The following is a 20,428-nucleotide window of genomic DNA, read 5'->3' as shown; positions in this document are numbered from 1 at the left end:
GGTTTTCTTTTCGTGCCCTTCATGCTCAGTGGAAAGGAAGCATCTTTAGATTGATGGCTCTCTGGTCCGCTCGTTGGGTTTTAACGCAGAACGCGTTGAATGTAGCTGCTTTGTCCGTTTAGTTCAGTTTTCAATAGTATTGATTGATTTTAGTTTTGTAGAGCGAGGTGAGACAGATCCTTCACTCTGCAAGAGTTTTCGCTGTGGATTCACTGGAAGATACCAGGGGTGAGAAGAAAGTGAGAGGGTTGCTTCTTTTTGAGGTAAACAACAGGAAGGACGCCTAAAAGTATTTGTTAAGGCTCCAGCCTCCCAGGTTTTTATTATAAAATGCTCAGGTTCCCTTCTTGGTCACCTAGTGTCACTCAACCTTCATTGAAAGAACAGAACAGATTATCTTCTATGATATTTAAATGCAAATAACAGAGGAACAGTCTAAATCACTTAGCACCAAATAGAAGTTCTTTTCTTCGTTTGCTGTGTTTTCCTGAGACACAAATGCCTCCGCTTAAATTATTAATTGGAACGTCTGATTTCCTACTGTGTCATCTGTAAGTCAGTGGCCACATGGCTGAAAAAATGCCAGAACTAATAACCTCCTGAGGGAAGGAGGTGCAGGGCTATCTCTTTTTACCTTTTTCTGATTTAAAAGATTTAACGGGAAACTGTCAATACCCACAACTGTTCTTCTGTCTCCTTGGAAAAATTCCATGATCAAAATATTCCATTTCAGAAAATGGCTCTTTGTTTATTCTCTTTGACATACACATATGTGGAAGGAGGGGTGGCTGAGAGTAGCTTACTACCAGAAATGGGTTCCTGTTTTTTATGGACACACTGAAATTTCAAACTCCCGAATCATCTCGTTACAGTACAGTGCAGTCCCTAAAATAACTTTAATTACAAGTTGTAGTTGGGAAGCTGGTAGCACCTGACTGGAGATTGGGGACTTGCCCTCACCTTCTGAAAGCTTCTGTTTGCCTCTTGGCGAATCAGCTTAGCTACTGCAGTTCAGTTACAAAGTTCAATCAGCTATGTGTTCCTGTTAGTCTTTGTACAGAAATCCATTAGCAGTTACCATATTCGGTTTTGTAAACATGACTGTGCTCCTTGGGTCTAGTATGTGTCTTACTCGTTTTAGTTGCCCAGTTGGAAGTCAGTTAGTTTATCAATCAATATTCGTTCATATGTAAATCAGTTTTTCCAGCTAATTTCTTTTGAACTTTGGCTATAGGAAACATGGAGATGAGCACTTGGCATCTGGATCTTGTCGAATCTTTAGAATAATCCTTTGACATCGGTAGGATTATTCCCATTTTACAGGTAGGTCAGAGAGGATGAGTCACTTTGTTGTGGTCTCAGCCAGCGTGGTCAGAGCCCGGAGGCTTGCTGAGTGCTGCGAGCAAAGCTGTGACTCTGCCTGCCCGGAACTAGAGGAGGTTAGCGCCACGTAAACAGGCTGGGATAAAATGCTGTGGTGTTTAACATATGGTGAGAAAAAAGGGGCAGGATGGTAGGGGAGCCTGCATTAAGATAACATAGAGCCAGAGGTAAGATTTGAGAAGGCTTCCGGACAGCCCAATCTGTGAGCTGAGGTTGCACTAAAACACCTGTTAGCAAAGTGGAGGGAAGAAGTCTGAGGAGTATTGGGGCAGAGGAGCAGCCTGTGCAGACCACCTGAGCAAAGGAGAATGAAGGGCAGCGCGTGCGGGCATGGGGTGGGGTCTGGGCCGCAGGACAAGGGGCTGGACAGCTACTCATGGACCAAACCCTGAGTGACCAGTGCCACATAAAGCACTCAGGCTCTATTCTGGGGACATGGGGAAGCAGTGAAGGGTTTTGGGGTAATCTAGGCGAAATAAGAGAGTCTTAATGGCAGTCGAGACAGCAAGGTCTGCATGGATCTGAGAACATTCAGAAGGTCAAGTGGACTGGTCTCAGATTGCACGTGGTCTGTCTGTCAGGGGAGGGCAGGATGGGCCCCGGGTGCTGGGCTTGGGCGGCAGGGAGATGGGAATGCCGCTCCTGAGCTGGGCAGTGGGAGAGCAGGTGCCCAGGGCCTGGGCTGGAGGGCGTGCGCTGTCATAGCGCAGCGTGGCTGTGTGGCATGGGAGACACCTTTGGGCTCTGGGTAGATCTCAGAGCCATCGGCATGGAGATTCACGTGACCCTGCTAGAACTGCACAAGGAGATAGGCGGAATTAAAAGCGAAGGCAGCCTAGAATAAGCCCCAAGGAGCACCAACACTTAAAGAGCAGAGGAGGAGCCAGCAAAGAAACCAAAAAGAGAGCATCAGGAATCATCGCGTTGTGTGTGTGTCGCGATAGTATGTTGAGTCAGTGCTTTGGGGTAGTTTGGCTTGCAGCTATTTCAGTTTAGGTGGGCGGATGTAAGCTAACGCTGAGTGCCAACTAAGTGCCCCGCCCGACTCTAGGGGCTGGGGGGACACCAGTGAATAGGGGGTATAATAGGATCCTGCTCTGGCGAAGCATATAGGCGCTTCACTTAGAAAGTCACACAAGGGCTCCATCTAACAAACCTTTGATTTGGCCCTTTTTTTCAGCACGGATTATGATTCAGGATAATGCAGAGTCATAATACAGGGTTCCAGTGGAGACTGAATCCTTTAGACACTTTTTACTGGGGTCTCTGCTTTACTTGGATGAAAAAGTCCTTAACTACACCAAGGGCATCAGGTTTTCTGGGGACATCACTTGAGAAATTCTTCCAAAGAGCAACATGGAGTGCTTTGAAAAATGGTCTAACACCAGCATGAACATTCCACTCCCTGCAAAAAGAATTATTCTTCACAAATCATACATTACCTCTATGCTATAAAACCTCAAGGAGACAAATTTTGCTCTTTTTTAAAAATATTCTCATGCTCCAAACATTTATCTTTGGTACCATCCCAGTGGTTTTTTTTGTTTTTTTGTTTTTGCAGTACGCGGGCCTCTCACTGTTGTGGCCTCTCCCGTTGCGGAGCACAGGCTCCGGACGCGCAGGCTCAGCGGCCATGGCTCATGGGCCCAGCCGCTCCATGGCACGTGGGATCTTCCCGGACCGGGGCACGAACCCGCGTCCCCTGCTTCGGCAGGCGGACTCCCAACCACTGCGCCACGAGGGGAACCCCATCCCAATGTTTAATTCAAGATAAATGGCTAAGAACAAATTTTCATGTTTCATGTTAGCAAAGTATGATTATTATGGACCATCTATATCCATTCATGACCATTATTATTGAATAATAGCCCATTTGTCAAATTGTTTCTATCCTTGATGTTCGTGATCTACTATGATAAGAATTTGAGCTACTGGATTGCTTTATAGGTCTTTAGTCATAACTTCATTGAATACCTGGCTGAATGTACCTGAGCTTAGTGATGTTAGGGGAAATGCGCTTCAGGCGATGAGACCTTGCCCGTGAGCACACCTCAGCTCTGTCGTCTTCCCGGCCACAGAGAGGATGAACCTGGGGAACGTTTGTTCCTCTTTTTATTCCCTGCTCAGGTATGCATGTTAGTATTTGAGCTGATGGAATATGCGTATGAAAAGTGAATGTTTTTGTGGTAGTTATACTTTTATTATAAATCTGTCATATAACTGTAACCATTTTCTCCCTTGAATGAGGCTCATAATTTGTGCATTTTGTGGCTTTCAATCCATTTGCTACAGCTGCCGTCCTGGTAAGTGGCTCAACTATAACTATAACATTGCTCTTGAAGACTCACTGATGTCTTATGGAAAACTTGGAACAACATTCTATTTAAACACAGTTATGCTTAAATATCACATTTTCCCCGTTTCTGTTCTGTCCTTGAAAAATTTTTACCAAGACTATTAGCATGAGAACAGATCAGTCCTTCCAGCTCTGAAATTCTTGAATTTCTCGAGGGGTCTTTCACTGCCTCTTCTAGCCCGTCCTCTCTCAAGGCTGCCCTGCCACCCGTGAGATCACACAGGTTCACATGTAGATTTTAAAGTGCCCACCGAGTGCTGGTGACAATTCTTGATTTTTTTTTCCCCCTGGGGAGCGAGAGCCGTAGAATTTGATGAAATGTAAGAATACTTGGAAACTATTAGAGGGGGATGTCCTTGACATTACAGATGAACTGAAAGAAAGGGAGAACACTGTCTGGAAAAACAGGTTGGAGATCTCTTTTAATTGGTGATGATTCTAAGATGAACCCTGTGTCTTCTGTCCCAGCAAATGGTCAGTGTTCAGGTTTGGGGAGTTACCTGGAGAGGACCTATTCATGCTACTGAGGCCCTCACTGCAGGTGATTATTCTGTTCTCTTTATAAAATCCTCAGGAAGAAATTAAATGACTCTTCATTTTCTTTGATTAAGTTTTTTGTAGCCACACCAAGGTAGCAGTGTGAATCATTTATCCATAAAGTTAAGAATGTAGTAGTACATTGAAGGTACTCTTAAGTAGAATTAAGGCAGGAAGGAGTGGGTGGAATGGTGACCCCCATAATTGCAAGTATGAGGGTCCGCTTTATTTTAATGCTTTCTTAATATTTCATGAAATAGCACTTTTCGCTTTTCATGGAAAAATGCATGGCATTTCCGTTTGAGAACTCTGCATTTGCCTGTTGAAAGCTATGCTAACCAGTGTTTTGCAATCTGTTGGAATGACGAAATGGTGTAAAATCACAGAGGAAAGTCAGGAGCAGACTCACAGCTGTTCATTTAAAAACGTGATGTGCGGGGCTCTTGGCTTCATATACCTTCCTGTCTAACTGGGACGTGAGGCCCAGGTACGCTTTCAACCAGGACCTCTGATTGCACAGTTTCCTCTTGCCATCCTGTTTTGGAGTGATACCACTCGCGGGCATACTTCCAGATCTCCAGGACTCTGGCACCAGCCACCTGCAGCAAAATGGAGCTCTGCACCCCATCGGCTGCTCTGCCCGACTCAGGAGGGGACAGGATGGGTCGTGCAGGCTTCCTTATGCGCTTTTTGTTTGGGAACGGTCCTTTAGCCTCAGATGCTGCTGAGACGGTTAGAAGGAGAAGTTACGGCGTTCTTCCTTTCTGTACAGTTGGAAGACCTGTCTGCCATCACTGCATTTGGCTGGTACAGAAGTGGGGGTGGGAAGCTCTCTTTCAGAGTGGAGCAGTTGCTGAATGTGGGTTCAAGGTAGCCTGTTGTTGTGAGGATTTGGGTATGAGTGTCCTGCAAAGAGTTAACAACCGTCCCTTTTTCTCTATAATACTCATGTTTTTGCAAAATGATTAAACTTCTGATTTATAGTAGATTCTGTAACTACAAGAGCTTGCCATTTCGATAGTAAACGTTTTATATTATGAAGGGTTACTGCCTGCCATATTTGTTTAGTAATCTGTTAATTCATTTAATAATATTTATGGACCATCTACCACATACTGGAAACCGTGCGAGGCACTGCAGATCAAGTGGGGAACAAAACAGTCACAGCCCTGGGGCCTCGCAGAGAGTTGGAGAGAGAGAAACAGGCACACGTGGTAAGGCGTGGACAGGGGTGTTTCCACGGGGGAGTAGAGGACGCCATGGAGCAGGTGGAGGGGCAGCCGGGGCGGGGAGCACTTTTCGCTTTTCATGGAAAAATGCATGGCATTTCCGTTTGAGAACTCTGCATTTGCCTGTTGAAAGCTATGCTAACCAGTGTTTTGCAATCTGTTGGAATGACGAAATGGTGTAAAATCACAGAGGAAAGTCAGGAGCAGACTCACAGCTGTTCATTTAAAAACGTGATGTGCGGGGCTCTTGGCTTCATATACCTTCCTGTCTAACTGGGACGTGAGGCCCAGGTACGCTTTCAACCAGGACCTCTGATTGCACAGTTTCCTCTTGCCATCCTGTTTTGGAGTGATACCACTCGCGGGCATACTTCCAGATCTCCAGGACTCTGGCACCAGCCACCTGCAGCAAAATGGAGCTCTGCACCCCATCGGCTGCTCTGCCCGACTCAGGAGGGGACAGGATGGGTCGTGCAGGCTTCCTTATGCGCTTTTTGTTTGGGAACGGTCCTTTAGCCTCAGATGCTGCTGAGACGGTTAGAAGGAGAAGTTACGGCGTTCTTCCTTTCTGTACAGTTGGAAGACCTGTCTGCCATCACTGCATTTGGCTGGTACAGAAGTGGGGGTGGGAAGCTCTCTTTCAGAGTGGAGCAGTTGCTGAATGTGGGTTCAAGGTAGCCTGTTGTTGTGAGGATTTGGGTATGAGTGTCCTGCAAAGAGTTAACAACCGTCCCTTTTTCTCTATAATACTCATGTTTTTGCAAAATGATTAAACTTCTGATTTATAGTAGATTCTGTAACTACAAGAGCTTGCCATTTCGATAGTAAACGTTTTATATTATGAAGGGTTACTGCCTGCCATATTTGTTTAGTAATCTGTTAATTCATTTAATAATATTTATGGACCATCTACCACATACTGGAAACCGTGCGAGGCACTGCAGATCAAGTGGGGAACAAAACAGTCACAGCCCTGGGGCCTCGCAGAGAGTTGGAGAGAGAGAAACAGGCACACGTGGTAAGGCGTGGACAGGGGTGTTTCCACGGGGGAGTAGAGGACGCCATGGAGCAGGTGGAGGGGCAGCCGGGGCGGGGCGGGGGGGGGGGAATGAACAGGATGAAGATGAAGGGTTGGCAGGTAATGCTGCGTTTAGAGGAGGCAGCTCAGACGCAGGCCTGGAGAGGGCGCAGCCTGAAGACACTGAGAACGGCTGGGCCCCGGCGTGGAGGGCGGAGAGCAGATGCTTCCGATTGAGCCAGGGTGGTTGGGAAGAGGCTGGTGAGCCATGATGCGGGTTTTCGTCTTGGGAAAGATGGCAAGTCTCAAAAGGTTGTCAACAAAGGGTAACATGGAAGGACAGGGTCAGAAGAGGGTACGTTCGTTAAGTGATGATAAGAGCTGAAAGAAATGAGTTGGCTTCTTTGTCCTCCGAGAAGTAAGAAGCTGCGGTCTCCGCTGAGATGCTGGGGCAGGAAGGTCTTCCAGTGGCTGCTGCGGGGAGCAGGGCAGGAGATGACAAGGACGGGACCAACCTGGATAATTGGCCCGTATTTCTCGGTAGTGTCACAGACTCACCAAACCCCTTTGAGATGTTGGGTAAAGAGAGTTCTGTGCTTTGCAAATTGCATTTTCCCTGTTCTGTTGGGGTGCCCACCTGTAACTGTGTGTTCTGTGCTTTGTTTGGGGGCCAGTCACAGCCCCCTAATTTCTGCAGGCTGCTCTTTCGAGTCGCTTCTCTGAAATGTCATCCTTTTCCTGTCCCTTCCATCAGTTTGGGACCCATGGACATCAGTCAGCTGCACGGCTCCCTGCCTGCTCTTGACATTCATGGTGGATTTGAACATAGAAGATGTATAGGTACCTGATGAGTATAAAGAATAATTTCGGGGACAAGTACAATATTTGCAGGATGCTTCCTAGATTACAGCTTCATTGCATGCACGTACATGCTACTAAGAGTGCAAATCCCGGTCTTTTAGGAACTTCTCAACTGAATGCTTCATGGAAACAGGCAGAACGTTAGAACTTGGGGAAAAACTAAAGATAATGAGAGATACAAAGGGGTCTTATGTTCCAGATGCCTGTAAGCAGGCATGTTTGCCCCGGATCCCCACTTTTCATCTGTGGCCCTACAGGGCAAACAGGATTAATTCACTGGTGTAGGGTGTCTTGTGTGCGCGCGTGCGTGTGTGTGCGTGCACGTGTGCACTCACGCATGTATGTGCCTGTCTCTGTCTCTGTCTCTCTCATCCACAGTCTGAACTCTAGGTTCTGGATTGTTCCAGAGGTCATTCCAGCTCATGCTTTAGATTTTCATTCCCTCCATTGTTTCCTTTCTGCATTTCTTTCTGTTCAGAGCCTGTACCATTCCTTCTTTTTTTTTACATCTTTATTGGAGTATAATTGCTTTACAGTGGTGTGTTAGTTTCTGCTTTATAACAAAGTGAATCAGCCATACATATACACGTGTTCCCATATCTCTTCCCTCTTGCGTCTCCCTCCCTCCCACCCTCCCTATCCCACCCCTCTTGACATCTGTTTTTCAAAGACATTGATTTCAGTTCTTCCCCATGAACCATAATACTTTTTAAATTGGATGATGTTATTATTTCTAATTTATCTTCCTGAAAAAACAAATGCTATAATTGCTTTGAGGTGTTTTATTTTTATCACAGTGTTCAAATATATAAGTATTTTAGTAATATCTTTAAAAGGAAGGTGCCCTCTATCATTCTGTTGTTAGAGATTTATTCGAGGAGCTACAACAAGCTAGAAAATGTGGCTAGGAGTAAAAGGTGGCCGGAAGGGATTTGCAGGAGTTCTGTTGCAACTGTAGATTGTTCATTAATCAGCTACTGTGTCAAGAATTTTTTGGCTTTGAACACTTTGAATTGTTAGTGGCACACATAAAAGCTGTTAAAAGATATACAATTATGGAATTAGAGCAGGGATCTTGCCCAGAAGGCTCTGGTTTTGATGTGGACGCTGGTGCCAGAACTGTGACTTTCCGTCCATTCATTCATTGACCAGGCAATCTGGGCAACACCGTGCACAGTACCTGTGTTCGTCAAATTTCCTGTCTTTGATCTTTAACTGAATAGAAGCTGGGTCTCTTAGGACATTTAAAATTAGTCTGGAAAACACAGAAATCTAAGTCAAACTGAGTAAACCAAAAAAGGTGATCAGTTGGCTCAAGCAGCTGGAAAATTCTGGAACTGGTTCCAGAGCCGCATCCTTAGGAGTCGTCATTTCTTTCGCTTGGCCCAGCTTCGTGCTGCTGTTTCCATTCTCAGTCTCATTGGCAAGGTGAGCCCTCTGCTGCTTGGGCATTGCCAAGGGTCAGAGCACCAGTGCTGGGGTACCCTTCCTGGCTTGGCCCCTGGGCTCATCCCTGGACCAGTCACTGTGGCCTGAAGATGCAGCACTTTCATGCAGCACAAACCTGGGTCACATGTTACGGGTGGAGTTAGCCTCACATAAATAAAATGGTTTTAGTTAGAGGTATGGTACCCATTACCACAAGAAAGAGGAATACATCTGAGACAGGAAAAACCAGTAGCCGTCTGAAACAGCTAATGTTCTTATCGCACGCACAAAATTGAAAAATCATAACTGAAGGAATATTTTCAGAAGATTTCTTTGGCAAAGGGTTTGTGTGCTCTGAGTTTGCTACAGTTTTTGTGTTTTTTGGCAAGCCTAATAGTAAAATTCAACACTAGTTCATCTACTTTTATTTGCTGCTATTATTCATTCATGTTTTAAAGTAATAATCCTTACTTTTTGACAGTTGTCGGTGTCTTCCATTTCTTTTTTTTTTTAATAAATAAATTAATTAATTAATTAATTTATTTATGGCTGCATTGGGTCTTCGTTGCTGTGCACGGGCTTTTCTCTAGTTGCAGCACGTGGGCTTCTCATTGCAATGGCTTCTCGTTGTAAGACCACGGGCTCTAGGCACATGGGCTTCAGTAGCTGTGGCATGTGGGCTCAGTAGCTGTGGCTCACGGGCTCTAGAGTGCAGGCTCAGTAGTTGTGGTGCACAGGCTTAGTTGCTCCGTGGCACGTGGGATCTTCCCGGACCAGGGCTTGAACCTGTGTCTCCTGCATGGGCAGGCGGATTCTTAACCACTGCGCCACCAGGGAAGCCCTTCCGTTTCTATAATAGATCTATGGAATAAAGATTTTATAGTTTTAATGCTGTCTGTTGCAAACAATGATACTATTGTAAATGTAAACGGATGTGAAATCTTGGAAAACCAGTTTTCAGATATGAGTCCAAGCCCAGTGACCTCTGATAACTTTGTGGTTAGTTTTTTTTTTTTTTTTTCTTGGCGTTATGCGGGCCTCTCACTGCTGTGGCCTCTCCCATTTGCGGAGCACAGGCTCCGGACGCGCAGGCTCAGCGGCCATGGCTCACGGGCCCAGCCGCTCCGCGGCACGTGGGATCCTCCCGAAACGGGGCACGAACCCGCGTCTCCTGCATCGGCAGGCGGACTCTCAAGCACTGCGCCACCAGGGAAGCCCCTGTGGTTAGTTTTTCCAGAGCAAGTTATTCAGTGTCTGTGTTGTCCACGTTAATGCTAGTTTTCAGGTTTCTGTGTTTTTCACATTCCTGGCAGGTGGCTTGAACTCAGAGCATCCTTCTGGGGTGTGTGAGTGGGCTGCTGGTAAGGCGGGGTGCTGGTTTGCTGGTGGTGGAGTTGGGGAGGGGGACCAGAGTCTCACCTGTGCCCCGAGCCTTGAGCACCTTCCTGCTTTGACTGCCATGTGCTGTGAGAACATTGTTATTTCAGTGTGTGCCACGACAGGGAAAAGGAAGAAAAGCAAGGTACAAACTACATTTTTAGATAGCATTTGGTCTCATAAATGAGAGAATGAAGGGGTTTCAAAGTCGTGGTTAAGGTAGCTCTTCGCATTTTGTGCGTACATCGGTCATATATTTAGTTAGGGATTGTTATATTTCTACTCTCTTTGGTGCTAATCACTCTATTTAAATTTTCCATTCTTGGATGGGTTTGGGGAGTTTGTGTTTTGCCAGGAAATCTTAGTTTCTTCTATGTTTCTAAATTTGTTGCTGTAGGGTTGCTTGTGGTATAATTCTTTTACACTTACATTTATTCCAATACCTCCTATGTGTGTGGTCATTTCTCCTTTCTCATTTCCAAACTTATGTAATATTATTCTCCCTTTCTTTCTTTCTTTCCCTTTTTCAGGTTTGGGAAGGAGTGTATCTATTTTCTTATTCTTCAAAAATAATACTTTTGGATTTGTCTATTCTTTTATCCCCTACCCCCTGCCATTCCATTAATTCCAGCTTGTATCTTTCTTCATTCCTTCTTTCCTGGTTTCTCTTGGTGCATTTTGTTGTTCTTTTTCTGATTCCTTGAGGTGGTGAGCACTTAGTTCCTGATTATATTTTTAGAAATGTCACCGTTCAGTGTTTGGAACTGGGTACTTGGCAGGGCACGGTTCTTTCTTTGGTAACAAGGATATAGATTAGTATTAGATAATGAAAATGAGTATCAGATTAATGCCTCTTGAGAATTCACATAGCTCTGTACCAACCATTAGAAGCTTTTCTTACCCTTTCAAATTGTGTTGAGTGTTCTGTAAGCAGGAGACTTAATAGAATGTATAGATTATGCAGAAGCCTACTACAGTGAATCAAATACCATTTCAACAGAGAGCTATTAGGCAAGAAATTGTTTTCTTTCGTATCTTGGTCGTCATTTTTTTTCAGTTTCCGGGAAAGGATTTGATGATAATCTAAATTATAGAGGAAATCACTCTGATTCAGAATCATCTCTGGTTCTTTTCAATACAGTACTTCTAAGTGAAATAGATAAGATGCCGTCAGCTCTGGTCTCTCTCTGAGAACTCTGGGCTTATCCTGGTCTGCCGAGTGCACGGAAGCATCTGACTGCACATTCCCTCTCTGTTTGCCACACCCTAAAATATCATTATTTCCTCAGTTATAAAGCTGCCATGGGAGCAAACAGCATATCGTCATGCCCAGACTGATTTTTTTTCCCCCAATGGGGAAGAAAGCAAGCTGCCGTCGTAAGAAAATATCTGCTATTCCAGGAGACCATCACATGGTCATCACAGTCATTAAGAACCCACTGGAAAGAGTCCTTACACTGTTTAGCTAGTTGGAATTTTAACAGTATTCCTAACTGAATTGCAGTTAGTTTTTATGCTTTGGTGAAGGCTGAGGGAAATCAGCTATATTACATCTTTATTCTCATCATTATTTTCAGACCTGATAGAGTCATTCTTTTTTTTTATTCTTGTGCCAACAGTAAGATTCCCAGACAGCCATGAGTTCGGGAAATAGTAATACCTGGAAAATATTTTTGTCTAATTAAAGATAGAACAAATTGAAAAATTATTTTTAATTAAAGAGGAGAGTTGGTGAAGTCGAGTTTCTGCCAGAGACAAAGGTAAATTGTGTCTTAGATCTCTAAGCTTTCCTGCACATTTGTCAACTTGCTAGTGGTGTAATGAACTAGAAAGTTGTACTTGTTCAGATGCCAGATTCTTGAAGACTCCTTCTAACTGTCAGGGGATCTCTGTGAGTTCTTATTTGCTTGCAAGGGAGCGTTCTGAAAACGCATTGTTAATGCCTTGTATTGACCTTGGCGCTGCTGGACATTTTGAGTTTAACTGGTTTGTTTCTTTTCTTTCTTTTTTTTTTTTTTTTGCGGTACGCGGGCCTCTCACTGCCGTGGCCTCTCCCGTTGCGGAGCGCAGGCTCCGGACGCGCAGGCTCAGCGGCCACGGCTCACGGGCCCAGCCGCTCCGCGGCACGTGGGATCTTCCCGGACCGGGGCACGAACCCGTGTCCCCTGCATCGGCAGGCGGACTCCCAACCACTGTGCCACCAGGGAAGCCCTTTTTTGTTTCTTTTGTTTCTTTTTTTTTCTTTTTTTAGTTTAACTGGTTTGAAAGGAAGTTTAAGAACACTCAAACAGTTCCATGACCATTGTGTTCCTCTTACAACTAATTGCAATGTTGCTTGATTACCTGATTTAAGCCAGGTCACATCAATAGATAATGTTGATACTGAGATGAAGGGCATAGTTCCTGGCTTAGAGGAGCTTACAGTTAGCTGGTGGTGGAGACAGATCGGTACAGCAGCAGTAAGAGTATAAGGGAAAGTGCTGTGATTGGTGTAGGTGCAGATGCCATGGAAACATAGAGGAAGCTGTCCTTGCTCAGATGTGGGCTGAGCGTGGGAGGGTACTGCTTGCTTGTGTGGTGTAAATTTTAAGCAGCCAGGTACAGTGAGTAGGCAGAGTGTTCCGGAGAGAAGGAGAGTGTGAACAGGGAACCATGAAACTTCACGACAGTTTACGGGGAATTGGAGAGAAGGGCAGCTGAGAAACCACGTGGAGAACGTATTGAACTGGAGCTACAGTGATTGTTAATGGCTATTTTCTGTTTTTTAATTCAGGTAAAGGAACTGGCCAGATGTCTTAAGGGATGCTTTTGAAAAGGACAGAGGTGTTGAAAATTATTACAGCAACTGAAAAGCAAGTTGGTTTTGGAGGAACTATACTCGGAGGATGTTTGCTTCAGGTTACCAAGAAAAAATACAAGTACAGAAGGAGCCTTTGTAAATAACAGTGCAATTGGATTTACATCAGTCTTGCTGGCGAGACTTGGAGCTTCCTGCGTCATCGGTAGACATGAGTGACCCCAGGCAGTCACAAGAAGAGCAGCAAAAGGTCGGCAGAGCCTCGTCGAAGTTCAAGGGTCCTCCCAGAATCATGCAGTCCGATGATTATTTTGCTCGAAAATTTAAAGCCATCAATGGCAACATGGGACCCACCACTTCCTTAAATGCTTCCAGTTCCAATGAGAACGGTGGTCCGGCTAACGGTACCCCGGCCGTGCCCAAGATGGGTGTCAGAGCAAGGGTGTCTGAGTGGCCTCCTAAAAAGGACTGCTCCAAGGAGCTGACGTGCAAGGCCCTGTGGGAAAGCCGGTCACAGCCCAGCTACGAAAGTGTCACGTCCGTTATGCACAACGGGCAAAACAACCAGAGCGACCGCCAGCAAGAGGAACCGCTCGACCTAGACTTCGTGGAGGCGAAGTCTACCATCGGAGACATCTTCGTTCACTCTCCGCAAAGAGGACTGCACCCCATTAGACAGAGGAGCAACAGTGATGTTACCATCAGTGACATCGACGCGGAAGACGTCCTAGACCAAAATGCAGTGAACCCCAATACCGGGGCCGCCCTGCACCGGGAGTACGGGAGCACGTCTTCCATCGACCGACAGGGCCTGTCGGGGGAGAACTTCTTTGCTATGCTCCGAGGGTACCGGCTAGAGAACTACGACCACAGGGTGATGGCGCCGTTCGGGTTCCCCGAGTTTTTCCCCTGCGACCCTGCAATCTCCCCCAGCCTTCACGCCGCAACACAGATTTCTAGAGGCGAATTCGTGCACATCTCAGGATTAGACTATATGGACAGTGCCCTCCTCCTGGGGAGAGACAGGGACAAGCCTTTCCAACGGAGGTTGAAGGCAGAGTCCATGGAGACGACCCTCTTCCGCAAGCTGCGGACCGTGAAAAGTGAGCACGAGACGTTCAGGTTCACCTCTGAGCTGGAGGACGGGCGTCTGGAGAGGGGCGTCCGCCCTTGGAACTGCCAGCGCTGCTTTGCACATTATGACGTCCAGAGCATCTTGTTTAATATCAACGAAGCCATGGCCACGAGGGCGAACGTGGGGAAGAGGAAAAACATCACCACCGGGGCCTCGGCGGCATCCCAGACCCAGATGCCCATGGGCCCGACGGGCAGCTGTGACTCCCCGCTGGGGAGCAAAGAGGACCTCAACTCCAAAGAGAACCTGGACACGGACGACGGTGACGGGAAGAGCAACGACCTGGTCCTCAGCTGTCCCTACTTTCGGAATGAGACAGGCGGGGAGGGCGACAGGAGGATCGCGCTGTCCAGGGCCAACTCGTCCTCCTTCAGTTCCGGGGAAAGCTGCTCCTTCGAGGCCTCACTCAGCTCTCACTGCACCAACGCGGGCGTCTCGGTCCTGGAGGTGCCCAGGGAGAACCAGCCAATCCACAGGGAGAAGGTCAGGCGCTACGTCATCGAGCACATCGACCTGGGGGCCTATTACTACCGCAGGTTCTTCTATGGCAAAGGTAAGGGGCCCTGTGCGCCCCGGGGCCGCTTCCCTGGGGCCCCTTGTGGTATGCGGCTTTGGGTCGGAGCCTGTCCGAGGCCGTTGTCCGCTGGGTTGGAGCTTGTTCTGTGTCACAGAGCCTCCATTGCTGCTGGACTGATCCCTTCTTTATTTATTTTTTATTTTTTTTTTAATTTTTGGGGCCACGCCGTGCAGCACGCGGGATCTCAGTTCCCCAACTAGGGATGGAACCCGTGCCCCCTGCGGTGGAAGCGCGGAGTCCTGGCCTCTGGACCGCCAGGGAGGTCCCAGATCCCTTCTTCAGAAATCCCCAGTTCCCTGCCTTTGCTGATCCCTAGTCCCTGACGTGGAAACGTCTGCTCTTTCCTTCTCTCTGCCAACGTGTGAGCGTCCCGAACGTCGGACTCCATTTAGGTTTTTACCCCTTTCAGGAAGTCTTCGCTGATGAACTCCATTGCTCTTTCATTGCTCTGAATAATCTCTTACACTGTGTACAGTTCTGGTTCTAGTTCTGGTTCTCTTCCCTCTAGTTTTTTCTGTACTTTTCTCCTACACCTTTGCTTCATCTTTTTAATTTTATGTCTTCACAGCTCCTTCTGCCTTGTTGTACATAGTGGAAGTGTTAAGTGAATCTTTGTTGAAAGAATGTATGAATGTATAAGTTAGTAGGATAGACAAATTTAGTCTTCTTGCAGTTTTACACGTAGGCTTAAAGGTTCAGATACAAATATTTCCTTGGTATTGTTATTTCAGAAATTCTTCAGGTACGTGTAGAATAAATGATGTTGACTTTTATTTGTATGCTTAGCCTTGAAGGATGCGCCCCTCAGAAGTCATGTAGTTGAATCCTCAGCCTTTCAATGTGTCGTTAGTTATGCCAGGGACATGAGAAGCCACTCTGTCTTACAGGCCCACAGAGAAACGTGTTCCACGCACACGTCAGTAACACACGCCAAAATAGAACACCCAGGGACTCTCGCCCTGCCTTCTTAGTGCGTGTGACTTGCTTCCGTGACCCCTTCCTTCTAGGACAGCATACTCTTTGGGGCTTAGTTTTCTGTTTGCAGTTTCACCTGCCACTCCCCCTCCATTCCCAGGTGTCACCTCTTAGAGCACGAAGGAGGCAGAGGTGGCCCAGTCAGTCTCGGGGGGCCTCTCTTCCTTCTGGTGTGGATAAGTGCCAGCTGACTGTACTTAGAATTCATTTTAGTATTGGTCTCTATCTTCAGAATGCTTGCCTGCAATCTTTGACTCCAGCTGTTTCTTTTTGGGGTTGGTTGGGGTGTAGCTCTAACCTCAGGAGGTCACTCCATCCACTTCAGTCCCTGGAGCCTTCTTAGTGCTTTTTCCCCTGGACTACAAGCTGGACCAAGTGCAATTATTAAATTAATCATTCCCTCCCCCTTTTGCATCAATCCAGATTTAACCAGTCATTCATAATCGTAATATTATGAAATCATATAAATCAATGGAATGAACAGAATGTTGATAAGCGACGTAGCTAAATAAGCAGGCACTTGAATTGCGACTGGTCAGGTAGCTTGAGTTGTCTTTCTGGTCTTGTACGGACGACGTGATGGGACTGAAATAACTTTGTCAACATCCTGATTCCCTGGCTGTGTCCCCAACACTCCCGTCTCAGCCCTGGCTGCTGGTGGGAGTCAGCATCACCCATTGTGATGTTACTGCCTTCCAGCCAGTGAATGCACAGAATCTTGGATCTTCTTTTTAATCTGTGCCGGAAATAACTCATGGCCCTCAGGACTGTTCATCCAGGGGCAGAGGATTATAAAACTCTGCTCACGGATGCTCTTGAGGTGGAACTTAGTTATTTTTGGAAAGGGAGACCATGGAGAAATAGGCTTCCTGCTTAAGATATTTTTTTAATCGACTGAAGCCATGGCTGTCAATGCTAGCAATAAAATAGTCTGTTGGGATCGTTACGTCCTGAAATCCTTGGGCGTGATGAGTCATTCTGGCTGAGTTTTGTAAGCGGTTTGCGATTCACCCTGTAAAATATCAGAATGTAAAAACTGTATATGTGTATATATCTGTATACATGTGTATTTATGCAAATACTTAGTGCCAACATCGCATTTGTTGTACTCCTTTGCATATCTTAGTGTATTAAGTCTACACAGTGTATATGGAATAAAGGACTGATGTTTTCTGGGCCCGGGCAGGGTTGCCACCCTCTGATCCATTTAATGTCCTTAAGGTCTGTTCCACGAGATAATTTTAGGTTGCTAGATTCTCTTAATTCTCTTGACTGGTTTTTGTAGTTTTTCTCTTGAACCCTGTCACTTACTGATAATTGTAAAGAGTTGTCTGTGGAGGTTCGTTTCCTCCACTTTTCCTGACTTGCTACTGAGGATTTCCCAGGGCTTTAGAAATGACATCATCAAACTTGGTAGGTTTTGAATGTTTAATAAAACACAAATAAGAAAAATCTGAGAGTAGATGCCCTGTGGTGAGTTGTAAGTGGGTGTAGACGTGTGGTTTGACAGTTCCGGGGTGCTGGGCGCACTCTGGGTCTGTGAGTGAGGCAGACAGCCAAATTCTAGACTCCTGCGCTAAGCCTGCACAATGAAGGTACGGGACAGCCGTCCCCGAGGTTCTTTGTCTTGTGTGCTGCAGTTCTGTGCTGGGCACGGTGACTGTCGTGTGGCTAATGGGACCCGGGGCCAGGACAGAACAGGAGATAGAATCAGACCCAACCCAGCCCTGCCACTCTGCGCTCTCTCCCTGCAGCCCCGGACTGTGCCTGCATCCTCCTATATTTAGCGATTCCGCTGTGACTTCAAAACGCAGTTGGCTACAATGGCGGCTGCTGCTGCCTTTGCTGGTCTCTCTGTAGAGCCATTAAGGACTAAAGGCAGAGGCAGCAGCCCGGATTCCCAGCGGCCAGGTGGCCGAGGCCTCCTACGTGTGGGACTGGAGCCCAGCTTTTTCCCAAGGATCACAAAAGCATGTGTCTGCCAGATAAAGTGCAATGATTAAATTAATGATTTCCCCCCCATTTTTCACACCAGCTTCAACCACTGGAGTTCATGTCTGCCAGCACATCACAAGTTGCAGGAACAGCATTGTGTTTAAAAACAGAGGCCCTGGGCAGACTGTCACAGAGCATTTTTGCAGATTTTTTCTTTCCCTTTTTCTCTTTTCCCTTCACTCAGTTCTTCTCTTTGGAAGCAGGCTTTCAAGGAATCTTTTGATACTTTCCAGAACGCCTTTTCTTTTCCTCCATTCTTCATTGTTCTGTGTGAAACTTCATTTTCAAAAGAATGACATGGCTCCCAATCGCTGGGAAAGGTTTAAAAAGACCCAGCTCTCTGAATCTCTTTCTCTCTTTCTTTCCCTTCTTTCAAGTGACGATGCCCTACATCAGTTGTCATAGGTAAACTTTTCAGCTTTAATAAGGTGGTTGACTCTTTTTTTTAATTTCATTTTATTTATTTATTTTATACAGCAGGTTCTTAATTAGTCATCAGTTTTATACACATCAGTGTATGTTATACGTGTCAATCCCAGTCGCCCAATTCATCACACTGGTTGACTCTTTATTGGGTAGTTAACGTGAAATGGCTGTCCTTATGTCGAGGTGTATTCCTATGACACGTAGTCTTTGAGCGGCTTTGAATAACTTTGCAAAGAGATTTATGCAGGGGAGTGGCCTGCCACGGTGCCCTGTGGGCAGCATTGCTTGTCTGGGCAAATCCCTCTGTAGCCTTCAGTGAAACGGCTTTTTAAAAGAGCCGGATTGCAGCAGGCTTAGTGAATGCTCTCAAATGTCCCTTCCTTTCGCTGGCGATGACCCTGGTGCTGTGTGCCAGGCCGCTCTGTCCCTCATGGAACTCTAGTGAAACTGCGGTTCCCTCCTGGGAGCTAGGGCCCCCTAGATAGGGATTCCACCTGTGGTCTTGGTTTGAATTGCCATTAGCTTCCCTTGCAGCACAGCAGACCTCCTGGGGCTTAGAGCCACTTAGAGCGGATGGCCAGCAACGGACTGTCCCGAGTGTGACTGGGGCCGGAGCCACGCGGACAGCGGAGGGATGCCGTGGGTTTCTGTGTGTCTTGCACTTTTTAGGCAATAGTGTACCTGAGAGTTGCTCAGGAGTTCTAAAGCTGCCCGATGCCTTGCTTCAGGTCACGCACACAAGAGTGGCTCCTGAAGACGAAGTAAGTCACTTTGGGGTAAACGGAGGTCAAACCAGAGAGGAGGATAAAGATGCGCCTCTTTGATAACTCAGGGGGGAAGTGAAAAGTGGCTGAATTGTGTCTGAGCCTTTGGGAGCATTATGTATGTTCCTATGGATGTGGGGAGTGGAGGGAATACTAAGATTGACAATATTTATCTTTTTTTTTTTTGGTTTAGGATTTTTAAATGGCGTGTAAATACTATATGGGAAAATAAGGAAAGGTAGGGAAGCAAAAGAAAGAGAAAGAAAACCCCTCCAATCCATAAGAAAGAGACAATTCCCATGAATAGTTTCATCGTTATCCTGCTAGGCTCTTCCTGATGCAGGTAAATGGATGTATGTGGAGCTTGCTTTGGGAGCTCATGCTTCCTTCATTGGTACTTCTGTCATTGTGTGCACAGCTGCGTCAGCGCTCTAAGAGCCATTAGTAATATCGTCATCCGCCGCGGGCGCATGGGGAGATGCCAGGTATTTGCCAACCGTGATCTAGGCAGAAGAGTTAATGACTGTATTTGCTTTACTTCAAAGAAAAATCTTTCAACTTGACAGAAACATAGTGATAAAGAGACCTATATTTCTTCCACCTGCAACACTACTCATGTCAAATATATTAATGAACGTTCATTTTAACAACAGATCTTGACTTGAAAAGCAAATTGCTATAAAAAATGTTTAAATTTCATAAACCTTGAAAAATTATAGAAATTTAAGTCATGGCCTTCCCCTTCTCCACTTGAATGTGGGCTGTGCTTAGTGACTCACCTCCGAAGGATGGAGTGTGGGAAGAGGGGAGAAGCCTGGCAAACATTGCCCCAGCCAGGTGATCCAGGTCCGCATCAACAGGGGCAAATCATGTGGATGGTTTGCACCCTTGATGTGGTGGGAATGGCATTTCTGTGGTCTTCCTCTCCAAAAAAACATAGCCTCAGTCTGTTTAGGGAAAAACTTTAGACACATCCCAACTGAGGCACATTCTACAAAATCCCTGCCCCGTACGCCTCAAAACTGCCATGGTCATCAAAAGAGGGGAAGTCTGAGAAACTGTCACAGTCTAGAGGACCCTGAAGAGACACTATGACAATGTCATGTGGTGTCCTGGATGGGATCCTCAAACAGAAAAAGGACACTAGGTAAAAACTAAAAAAATCTGAGTAAACTATGGACTTCAGTTAATAATGATATACCAATATTGGTGCATTAATTGAACAAATACACCAAAGCATGTAAGCTGGTAACAGCTAGGAAACTGGGTGAGCGGTATAAGAGAACTCTCTGCTATCTTTGCAGCTTTTCTATAAATCAAAAACAATTTAAAAATCATTTACTTAAATTTTTTTAAATGTAAGCTGTAAATTCTCATGATATATTTAAAATGAGAATCTTTAAAATAAGAAGAAAGAAAAAAATGGATACAGTTCTTAAAAGTAACAAACCTCCAGGGCCCTTCCTGTACACACTTGCCATGAGTATCGTTCTCAAACTTACCTTGAGGGGCAGGGGAATTGTTAAGCTTTAGAATTTACTCTTTTTTTTTTTTTAATAAGCTAGATTTC

General features: G+C 46.0%; 1 protein-coding gene across 1 annotated transcript in view; it reads left to right on the top strand.

Annotated features, from left to right (window-relative positions):
- The first annotated feature begins 13,064 nt into the window (after window positions 1-13,064).
- The window catches only part of SIPA1L2 (signal induced proliferation associated 1 like 2), a 110,961-nt gene continuing 103,597 nt past the window's right edge, over window positions 13,065-20,428 (top strand). The window contains exon 1 of the mRNA XM_007466991.1: window positions 13,065-14,674. Coding sequence (XP_007467053.1) covers window positions 13,198-14,674 — 1,477 coding nt within the window. The 5' untranslated portion in view covers window positions 13,065-13,197. The remainder of the gene's footprint in view (window positions 14,675-20,428) is intronic.

Source organism: Lipotes vexillifer, unplaced genomic scaffold (assembly GCF_000442215.2).
Source record: "Lipotes vexillifer unplaced genomic scaffold, Lipotes_vexillifer_v1.1 scaffold410, whole genome shotgun sequence".
In the NCBI taxonomy this organism is placed as follows: domain Eukaryota; kingdom Metazoa; phylum Chordata; class Mammalia; order Artiodactyla; family Lipotidae; genus Lipotes; species Lipotes vexillifer.
This window is presented reverse-complemented; position numbering and strand designations above follow the sequence as displayed.